Source organism: Salvelinus alpinus, chromosome 17, assembly GCF_045679555.1.
Source record: "Salvelinus alpinus chromosome 17, SLU_Salpinus.1, whole genome shotgun sequence".
In the NCBI taxonomy this organism is placed as follows: Eukaryota; Metazoa; Chordata; class Actinopteri; order Salmoniformes; family Salmonidae; genus Salvelinus; species Salvelinus alpinus.
Genome location: NC_092102.1, coordinates 8672572 through 8684361, shown reverse-complemented (window position 1 = coordinate 8684361; position 11790 = coordinate 8672572). Strand labels below are relative to the sequence as shown.

Here is an 11790-nt window from a genome sequence, read left to right as displayed (position 1 = left end):
ATAATTAGTTTAAGTCCACCTGTGTGCATTCTGTCATATGATCTGTCACATGATCTCAGTATACATAGCCCTGTTCTGAAAGGCCCCAGAGACTGCAACACAACTAAGCAAGGGGCACCACCAAGCAAGCAGCACCATGAGGACCAAGGAGCTCTCCAAACAGGTCCGCTACAAATTTGTGGAGAAGTACAGATCAGGGTTGGGTTATAAAAAAATATCTGAAACTTAGAAAATCCCACAGAGCCCCATTTTAAATCCATTATTAAAAAATGGAAAGAATATGGCACCACAACACACCTGCCAAGAGAAGGCTGCCCACCAAAACTCACGGACCAGGCAAGGAGGGCATTAATCAGAGAGGCAACAAAGAGACCAAAGATAACCATGAAGGAGCTGCAAAGCTCCACAGCAGAGATTGGAGTATCTGTCCATAGGACCACTTTAAGCCGTATACTCCACAGAGCTGGGCTTTACAGAAGAGTGGCCAGAAAAAAGCCATTGCTTAAAGAAAAAAATAAGCAAACATGTTTAGTTTTTGCCAAAAGGCATGTGGGAGACTCCCCAAACATATGGAATAAGGTACTCTGGTCAGATGAAAATAAAATTGAGCTAGTTGGTCATCAAGAAAAAATGCTATTTCTGGTGCAAACCCAACACCTCTCATCACCCCAAGAACAGCGTCCCCACAGTGAAGCATGGTGGTGCTGTGGGGATGTTTTTCATCAGAAGGGACAGGGAAACTGGTCAGAATTGAAGGAATGATGGATGGTGCTAAATACAGGGAAATTCTTGAGGGAAACCTGTTTCAGTCTTCAAGAGATTTGAGACTGAGACAGAGGTTCATTTTCCAGCAGGACAATGACCCTAAGCATACTGCTAAAGCATCACTAGAGTGGTTTAAGGGGAAACATTTAAATATCTTTGAATGGCCTAGTCAAAGCAAAGACCTCAATCCAATTGAAAATCTGTGGTTTGACTTAAAGATTGTTGTACACCAGCGGAACCCATCCAACTTGTAGGAGCTGGAGCAGTTTTGCCTTGAAGAATGGGCAAAAATCCCAGTGGCTAGATGTGCCAAGCTTATAGAGACATACCCAAGAGACTTGCAGCTGTAATTGCTGCAAAAGGTTGCTCTACAAAGTATTGACTTTGGGAGGGTGAATAATTATGCACGCTCAAGTTTTCTGTTTCTTTGTCTTATTTCTTGTTTGTTTCACAAGAAAAAATATTTTGCATCTTCATCTTCTTTTTCTTTTCTTTTTTCTATTTTCTACATTGTATAATAATAGTGAAGATGTCAAAGCTAGGAAATAACACATATGGAATCATGTAGTAACCAAAAAGTGTCAATGTATTTGAGGTTTTTCAAAGTCTTTTTCTTTTCTTTTTTCTATTTTCTACATTGTATAATAATAGTGAAGATGTCAAAGCTAGGAAATAACACATATGGAATCATGTAGTAACCAAAAAGTGTCAATGTATTTGAGATTTTTCAAAGTAGCCACCCTTTGTGTTGATGACAGCTTTGCACACTTAGCATTCTCTCAACTAGCTTCATGAGGTAGTCATCCGGACTTGTCCTAGTGCTGCTGCGCTATTTGTTGCTACTTGGCTATCTGCCAAACCTTTTGTTTACCAACGTCTTCGTTTTTTCCTTGCTCTACTTTTTTTCATTCAACTTCCCCACACAGACGCTTTTTCTGGACATGGTTCTACAGGACCTCCACCAGCCGAGGCTAAGTAGTAACATTAGGCCTTCTAATTGCAGTCGCTGTACTCATAATATACGGGAGAACTATGGCCTTATGGTGAGGATAGCCGTGTTGCAAGCACAGCTTCAGATGTAAGCGTTAGGGAAGAGCAATTAAGTGTAAGAAAGGATGAAACGGCGTCTGTGCCACCAATAAGCACAGATGGTAGTATAAATCCCCCCGCACAGTCCCCGCAGCCGGACTATTTTCTCAAGGCTTTTGGAAAGAAATGCTGTCGGCATACTCAACCGGTGTCGCTCCTTTAGCTGACAAACTTTCAACCGGTTCTCCGCATTAAGCAACGAGTCAGAGGCTGAGCCTTCTCAGGTCTCTCCTCCACCCTCTACGGGGTCTGAGCTGCCGAAGCCTCCCACTTAGCTCTGACAAATTGAAAACTCCTTTACCCTCAATATTAGACTTAAAAATAATCATCCATCGATCATACACTGTTTAGCAGGGGGCAAAGTCTAATCTGAAGATTGTGCTGGCTAAGGCTAAAACTGGCAAGTGTAGAGAGTATAGGGATATTGTTATCCATGATGGCACCAACGATGTTAGGATGAAACAGTCAGAGGTCACCAAACGTAACATAGCTTCAGCGTGTAAATCAATTAGAAAGATGTGTCGGCATCGAGTAATTGTCTCTGGCCCCCTCCCAGTTGGGGGGAGTGATGAGCACTACAGCAGTCTCACAACTCAATCGTTGGTTGAAAACCGTTTTCTGCCCCTCCTAATTGGGCCGCTTTCTGGGACACCCACAAACAGGACCAAGCCTGGCCTGCTGAGGAGTGATGGACTACATCCTAGCTGGACGGGTGCCCTCATCTTAGCTACGAACATAGACAGGGCTCTAACTCCTCTAGCTCCACAATGAGAGAGGGTACAGCACTAGCACAGTCAGTGTAGTCAGCTCAGCAATCCCCATTGAGACCGTGTCTACCTTGATCTAGGTTGAGCAAACCAAAACATGATGTTGTTCGCCTTAGCAATCTCACTGGAATAAAGACCTCCATTCCTGTCATTATTGAAAGAGATTGTGGTATCTCACATAGGGTTACTTAACTTCTCTAGGGTAGGGGGCAGCATTCAGAATTTTGGATGAAATGCATGGCCAAATTAAACTGCCTGCTTTTCGGGCCCAGAAGATATGATATGCATATAGATGGTAGATGTGGATAGAAAACACTCTAAAGTTTCCAAAACTGTTAAAATAGTGTCTGTGAGTATAACAGAACTGATTTGGCAGGTGAAAACCTGAGAAATCTATTCAGGAAGTAGTTTTATTTTTTGGTTTTGTAGTTTTCTATTCAATGCCATTACAGTATCCATTGACTGAGGACTCAAATTGCAGTTTCTATGCCTTCCACTAGATGTCAACAGTCTTTATAAATTGTTTCAGGCTTGTATTCTGAAAAATGAGGAAGTAAGAGCAGTCTGAATGAGTGGACCCTAAAGTGTCACAGAGCTTTTTCATGCGCGAGACCGAGAGAGTGCGTTTCTTGTTTACCTTTTAAATTGACAACGTTATTGTCCGGTTGAAATATTATCGATTATTTAGGCTAAAAACAACCTGAGGATTGAATATACGTTTGATATATATATCGATATATATAATATATCGTTTGACATGTTTCTATGAACTTTACGGACACAATTTGGATTTTTTTGTCTTCCTGTTTTGACTGCGTTTGAGCCTGTGGATTACTGAAGAAAACACGCAAACAAAACTGAGGTTTTTGGATATAAAGACACTTTATCGAACAAAAGGAACATTTATTGAGTAAATGAATGTCTGCTGAGTGCAACCATATGAAGATCATCAAAGGTAAGGGATTAATTTTATCTCTATTTCTGACTTGTGTAACTGTTCTACTTGGCTGGTTACTGTTTGTAATGATTTATCTAGTGGGCTATGTTCTCAAATAATCATAAGGTATGCTTTCGCCGTAAAGCATTTTTAAAAATCTGACACCGTGGTTGGATTCACAAGAAGTTAATCTTTAAACCTATTGTTAAATGTTTTGTTTTCTGAATTTTTATAATGATTATTTCTGTATTTGAATTTGGCGCCCAGCAGTTTCACTGGCTGTTGAGGTAATCGCACTGGCTGAAAGGTAATCGTTAACGTGACTAACTTAGGTTTGGAAGGACAGGAGAAAATTCTTAACCTAACAGCACCTATAACTGATGTAGGGTGGGCTTGTACCAGCAAAGGACGCATACGACAGAAACTACCAGAAAGGGTGGTTAGGCACTTGCGCCCCATTATTGGTCCAACCAGTTTGAGTTAGTCATCAGAGGCCAGTTATAGGAGGCTAAAGTAGGCACAGGAGGAGTTTTGACCAGGAGGGGAGTAGCTTTGTCTAGATGGATGCTATTGGCATCCATCTAGACAAAGCTACTCCCCTCCTGGTCAAAATGTGGCCTAGCCAGTCTCCAGATCTCAACCCCATAGAAAATCTTTGGAGGGAGTTGAAAGTCCGTGTTGCCCAGCAACAGCCCCAAAACATCACTGCTCTAGAGGAGATCTGCATGGAGGAATGGGCCAAAATACCAGCAACAGTGTGTGAAAACCTTGTGAAGACTTACAGAAAACGTTTGACCTCTGTCATTGCCAACAAAGGGTATATAACAAAGTATTGAGATAAACTTTTGTTATTGACCAAATACTTATTTTCCACCATAATTTGCAAATAAATTCATTAAAAATCCTACAATGTGATTTTCTGGATTTTTTTTCTCGCATTTTGTCTGTCATAGTTAGTGTACCTATGATGAAAATTACAGGCCTCTCTCATATTTTTAAGTGGGAGAACTTGCACAATTGGTGGCTGACTAAATACTTTTTTGCCCCACTGTATATCTCCCTCACTAACTTTAAGTTGTTAGTTTAAGCCGTAGTTGTAAATGAGAACTTGTATTCAACTGGCCTACCTGGTTAAATAAAGTTGAACTAAAAATAAAAACTCATGGGGACACTACGTCACCGCAAAATCTATGGGTAGAGTTCTAAAATTCAAGCCCCTTGGGTGCTGCCATAGATTTACATTAGAAGTGCCCATATAAGAAGGCTCAAAGTCAATGGCCGAGGATAAAATGTCAATTTCGTTATTTTAAATGTAACCTTTATTTAACTAATTGTGCACCACCTTATGGGACTCCCAATCACGGCCGGATGTGATACCGCCTGGAATTGAACCAGCAACTGTAGTGACGTCTCTTGCATTGAGATGTAGTGTCTTAGACCGCTGCGCCACTCGGGAGCCCTCATGTTATATCTACAGTAGCTTTGATTGGGCTGATCATGTCAAGATCATACCTTCAAAATCTTAGCTAGCAAGCTAGCCGTCATCGTGAATCAAGTCGACAATCTACTGGCAAATCCTTTTCAATTGTCAAATGTAGAGAAATAATGAGATATATGATAGATAAAACGTATTGGTGCTCATTGGCCATTGGACAAACATTACACAAGTTAGGAATCTCAAATTCAACAATGAGTGTTTTGGAAGGAATCAGTGGCTAACTGCAAGCGTTGCAAAGCAATCACTAGCCTGCTATTATGTGGAGTGGGTGTGTGGTCCAAGTCTGTGTTTTAAGGGTCTCTTTTTTTCCAAGCTTAAAAGATAAACATTCAACATTGGCCATGCTGTCAATCCAGCATGACTTCTGCCGCTTTCAAAACAAGTGGAACTTGGAAATCTCAGACTTCAGTGAGTTCAAGACAACTGGGAACTCGGGAAAAAAACTAGCTCTGACTGGGAAAATACGTTTTGAACTGTCATCCAACTCGGAATTCCAAGTCGGGAACTAGGGCCTCTTTCTAGGGCTCTGACCTGAAGATCGCTAATCTCATGATTCAACCTTGTTTTTTTCCTGAGTTCCCAGTTGTCTTGAAAGCACCAATAAAACCAGAGAATGACAGAATTTGTTGACAAAATTTGCCCACGAAAGACTGCCCACCATCCTGTTCAAGTAAGCACAGCACAACAAGGTGATTCCAAAAATGTATTGCATGCTGCTGCATAAATGATGTAATATGCCAGGGAGATAGTATGTGTGTGTTGTGTATTAAGCTGTTAGTAGCCCATGTGCCTTACCCTAATAATTTGGTATATTTTCCCCTCATAATTTCACCTACTGTCCTGACTTGATGGTGCACATGTAGCCTATAACCTGTTTTAGAGAAATGTCATCATTAAATATTGTAAGAGCTTTCATTATCTGCTTATTATTGTTATCTACTTTATTTATCCTACAGTTCTGACTTGGTTTACAGGGTGAATACTGTAAGAACGGTCCATGTTCTGAATTCTGTCGCTGTACATTTCAGAAGTACTAAACAAATAGTTATATTGACTACATCCGTCCTAGCTCGCTCATTAATGTCTAAGAGGGGTTAAATGCAGAAGACACATTTCAGTTGAATGCTTTCAGTTGTACAACTGACTAGGTATCCCCCTTTTCCCTTTCCTAATCAAAATTACAGATTGCCTCTTATCCGCTCGTTGTCCCTTATGCCATAGTTTTTACACCTCAATTGTCAGTAGAAACCACATTTGTTTAAGCAAGTCAGCCGTATCAGCTAAGCCAGCTGTAACATTGGTAAGGTGTTGGGACAGCTTTATGTCCTGTAGGCCTTAACAGTTTGTGGGCACCGTTTGTCACCGTTATAGTCCAATTAATGTATTGTTTAGTGTTCTATTGAATTTGCTGGCATGCAACAACATCAACATTATTTTAGTTTAGTTAGCGTCACCAAAATGTACATGCTAAAATCTCCACTGATGGAGATTTGGATTTGGTTGGATACTTAATTCTCTGTACTGTCCAATGATTATGATGGTGATTCTGATCTAACCATAAATTGTGCCCCTAACCTGAGAGGACGGAAGTTCAATATGTAGCTAGATGTAGTAGGCTAATGTTAGGCTAAACTAAAAGCGTGAACTGTATGACAGAGTCATGAGAGGAAGATGGCATTGGCATTTTTAGTAGGATGAGTCAACATGTTTTATCTACTTGCACACACAGACACACACAAATCGGTACCATGGACAGCCACATAATATTTAGCTTTAGTTGATTGGACTAAATAGTTTTTGGTATCTTAGTTGTCTTAGTATTAGACTAAGCAGAGGTGATTAGATGATGTTGAAATGGTGCAGGAATAGTGGAGGCAGCTCCTGTTTTCTTTGCAACTTGCGGTAACTCAGCGTGGTTCTAATTCAATAGTTGTTTAGTAGTCCGAAAATGTCAGACTACTTCATTTGCTTGACCATGCTGTAGGTCATGTACTGTAACTGTTTGTTACATGCAATATGCTTTGTAGACTTCACTGGACAAATGTTGATCTCAGGTTTTATGATGAAACAAAGGTGTGGTTGAATTTATTCTGCCACTGTGTCTTCTTATTGTCTTCGTCTTAGGCCTATATAAAACTGGCAAGGCATATGAACTAACAGGTTATAAAGCAAACAACGCAATTATCACAACAAATTGGTTGTAGTTGGGCTTTTTGTTCTGGCCTGGCTTCCTCTGTGATTTTACCTACGCGCCGCTACAGATTGAGCCGAACCTAAAGAGTGTGGTGTGTTTCGTATAGGACTCACTGGTGGTGGTACTCCTACCTGACCAGTCTCTTCACGGCAGTCTACCTGTTTGTCTATGACATGCACCACTACTTATCCAATACTCCTACCTGACCAGTCTCTTCATGGCAGTCTACCTGTTTGTCTATGACATGCACCACTACTTCTCCAATACTCCTACCTGACCAGTCTCTTCATGGCAGTCTACCTGTTAGTCTATGACATGCACCACTGCTTCTCCAATACTCCTACCTGACCAGTCTCTTCATGGCAGTCTACCCGTTTGTCTATGACATGCACCACTACTTCTCCAATACTCCTACCTGAGCAGTCTCTTCATGGCAGTCTACCTGTTTGTCTATGACATGCACCACTACTTCTCCAATACTCCTACCTGAGCAGTCTCTTCATGGCAGTCTACCTGTTTGTCTATGACATGCACCACTACTTCTCCAATACTCCTTCCTGAGCAGTCTCTTCATGGCAGTCTACCCGTTTGTCTATGACATGCACCACTACTTCTCCAATACTCCTTCCTGAGCAGTCTCTTCATGGCAGTCTACCTGTTTGTCTATGACATGCACCACTACTTCTCCAATACTCCTACCTGAGCAGTCTCTTCATGGCAGTCTACCTGTTTGTCTATGACATGCACCACTACTTCTCCAATACTCCTTCCTGACCAGTCTCTTCATTGCAGTCTACCTGTTTGTCTATGACATGCACCACTACTTCTCCAAGCTGCAGCTCATCAGTGCGGCCACTACCATGCTCTACTTCACCGCAAGGCTAGACTCTGTGACAAGTTTTTGCAGAGGAGCTCAAACACATGGGGTATATCCTGATTTTCACTTGAACAAACACAGTGCTGGAGCTTTTGGCCGACTTCGGCAGAGTCATTGGCTGTTTCCAGCCACCCCTCTCAATAGGAATTGTATCCGGGTTTACTAAATGGAAATTGGTGTTGCTGTAATAACGAGCCAAGCCAGTTTAAAATATTGATGCCAGGGATATTTTTGGTGTCTGTGTGCTCCTGAAGGGCACACATTAGTTTTATGAGAAGGGCTCTTTCATTAGTTTTGTTTTTATTAATTTATTCCTGGTACCCTCCTACCTGAGCGGCATGAGGCCTATACTCAAAGGGATATTCAATGTCTGCTTATTATTTTATTTTACCAAGTGGGCCAATAGGTGCCCTTCTTTGCGAAGCATTGGAAAACCTCCCTGGTCTTTGTGGTTGAATCTGTGTTTGAAATTCACTTCTCGCCAGAGGGACCTTACAGACAATTGGTGTGTGGGGTACAGAGATCGTGTTAAACACTATTATTGCAAACGGAGTGAGACCTTGCAACTTATTATGTGAATTGTTAATCAAATTTTTACTCATGAACTGTTTTAGTCTTGCCATAACAAAGGGGTTGAATACTTTCATTTTTATTAATTTGGAAAAATTTGGAAAAACCTAATTCCACTTTGACATTATGGGGTATTGTGTGTAGGCCAGTGACACAAACTCTCAATTTAATCAATTTTAAATTCAGGTTGTAACAAAACAAAATGTGGAAAAAGTCAAGGAGTGTGAATACTTTCTGAAGGCACTGTATATATACGTTCCGAAAAAAATAGTAACAGAATTACCTAACAAGTATTCAGACCCTTTGCTATAGACTTGAAGTTGAGCTCAGGTTCATCCTGCTTCCATTGGTCATCCTTGAGGTGTTTCTACAACTTGATTGAAGTCTACCTTTGGTTAATTCAGTTGATTGGACATGATTTGGAAAGTCACACACCTGGTCCTACAGTTGACAGTGCATGTAAGAGCAAAAACCAAGCCATGAGTTTGAAGGAATTGTCCGTAGAGCTCCGAGACAGGATTGTGCCGAGGCACAGATCTGGGGAAGGGTACCCAAAAATGTTTGCATCAATTGAAGATCCCCAAGAAGACAATAGCCTCCATCATTCTTAAATGGAAGAAGTTTGGAACTGTTGGGGTTCCGTTTTCCTTGTCAATTATTGGCTCATTGGTGAAATTAGCATTCAGACAATATCTTTAATTAAATCATTCAAAAACCTTTATTAATGCAATTGCAGACAGAAGTTGACAACAGGAACATAGCACGCATGTTTCCGAGTAAGTTCTGCAAAATAGGAAAAGTCCCAAGTTAATTTATTAAGCCCGAAGTCCAGCCCTAGTGATGTCACTGCATACGTCATTACCTTTTACTCATCAGACCAAGCCCATGCATACACAGCTATACAAACTTGCAAGAGAGATACAATAGTTCCAGTGTTTTCTAAGGGCTAAGCAGTACATGTCCACTCCTCCAAGTTGATTCATAGTGGAATGTCTGACTAGTCTCATCTCTTATACTCCCCTGCAGAGTTCTGTCTCAGTCACACATTTCTCATACCGTTTCTTTATAAGAGGCAGAGAGACTAAAAAAACTGTGGAACAATATTAAACCTATATAATGAATATATATATGGTTAATCTGTAGTCTAGGACCTATAAATGTAAGGAGGGAGGGGTCTTATAACCTCTCCCCTTCTATTAATACAACATAAGCATAATCAATTATTATAATACATCAAACATTTGGTACAGCCCCTATCATGGCCCCTAGGTGAACCCCTGACAGAACCACCAGGACTCTTCCTACAGCTGGCCATCAGGCCAAACTGAGCAATTGGGGGAGAAGGGTATTGGTCAGAGAGGTGACCAAGAACCTGATGGTCACTCTGACAGAGCTCCAGAGTTCCTCTGAGGAGATGGGACGACCTTCCAGAAGGACAACCATCTCTGCAGCACTCCACCAATCAGGCCTTTATGATAGAGTTGCCAGACGGAAGCCACTTCTCAGTAAAAGGCACATGACAGCCTGATTGGAGTTTGCCAAAAGGCACCTAAAGACTCTCAGACCATGAGAAACAAGATTCTCTGGTCTGATGAAACCAAGATTGAACTCTTTGGTCTGATTGCCAAGCGTCACTTCTGGAGGAAACCTGGCACCATCCCTACGGTGAAGCATGGTGGTGGAAGCATTATGCTTTGGGAATATTTTTTCAGCGGCAGGGACTGGGAGATAAGTCAGGATCGAGGGAAAGGTGCAAAGTACAGAGAGATCCTTGATGAAAACGTTCTTCAGAGCGCTCACGACCTCAGACTGGCGTGAAGGTTCAACTTCCAACAGGACAACGACCCTAAGCACACAGCCAAGAAAACGCAAGATTGGCTTCGGGACATTTACATTTTACATTTAAGTCATTTAGCAGACGCTCTTATCCAGAGCGACTTACAAATTGGTGCATTCACCTTATGATATCCAGTGGAACAACCACTTTACAATAGTGCATCTAACTCTTTTAAGGGGGGGGGGGGGGGTTAGAAGGATTACTTTATCCTATCCTAGGTATTCCTTAAAGAGGTGGGGTTTCAGGTGTCTCCGGAAGGTGGTGATTGACTCCGCTGACCTGGCGTCGTGAGGGAGTTTGTTCCACCATTGGGGTGCCAGAGCAGCGAACAGTTTTGACTGGGCTGAGCGGGAACTGTACTTCCTCAGAGGTAGGGAGGCGAGCAGGCCAGAGGTGGATGAACGCAGTGCCCTTGTTTGGGTGTAGGGCCTGATCAGAGCCTGAAGGTACGGAGGTGCCGTTCCCCTCACAGCTCCGTAGGCAAGCACCATGGTCTTGTAGCGGATGCGAGCTTCAACTGGAAGCCAGTGGAGAGAGCGGAGGAGCGGGGTGACGTGAGAGAACTTGGGAAAGTTGAACACCAGACGGGCTGCGGCGTTCTGGATGAGTTGTAGGGGTTTAATGGCACAGGCAGGGAGCCCAGCCAACAGCGAGTTGCAGTAATCCAGACGGGAGATGACAAGTGCCTGGATTAGGACCTGCGCCGCTTCCTGCGTGAGGCAGGGTCGTACTCTGCGAATGTTGTAGAGCATGAACCTACAGGAACGGGTCACCGCCTTGATGTTAGTTGAGAACGACAGGGTGTTGTCCAGGATCACGCCAAGGTTCTTAGCACTCTGGGAGGAGGACACAATGGAGTTGTCAACCGTGATGGCGAGATCATGGAACGGGCAGTCCTTCCCCGGGAGGAAGAGCAGCTCCGTCTTGCCGAGGTTCAGCTTGAGGTGGTGATCCGTCATCCACACTGATATGTCTGCCAGACATGCAGAGATGCGATTCACCACCTGGTTATCAGAGGGGGGAAAGGAGAAGATTAATTGTGTGTCGTCTGCATAGCAATGATAGGAGAGACCATGTGAGGATATGACAGAGCCAAGTGACTTGGTGTATAGCGAGAATAGGAGAGGGCCTAGAACAGAGCCCTGGGGGACACCAGTGGTGAGAGCACGTGGTGCGGAGACAGATTCTCGCCACGCCACCTGGTAGGAGCGACCTGTCAGGTAGGACGCAATCCAAGCGTGGGCCGCGCCGGAGAT

General features: G+C 42.7%; 1 protein-coding gene across 1 annotated transcript; it reads right to left on the bottom strand.

Annotated features, from left to right (window-relative positions):
- Positions 1–10446: 10446 nt before the first annotated feature.
- LOC139542065 (uncharacterized) lies at positions 10447–11581 on the bottom strand. Its single transcript, XM_071347068.1, has one exon. The coding sequence runs from the start codon at positions 11491–11493 to the stop codon at positions 10744–10746; it is 750 nt and encodes a 249-aa protein (XP_071203169.1). The 5' UTR covers positions 11494–11581; the 3' UTR covers positions 10447–10743.
- Positions 11582–11790: the final 209 nt, after the last annotated feature.

Bases quoted from the DNA above. Each gene is read 5' to 3' on its own strand.
- LOC139542065 (XM_071347068.1), bottom strand. From the start codon at position 11,493: ATGACGGATCACCACCTCAAGCTGAACCTCGGCAAGACGGAGCTGCTC.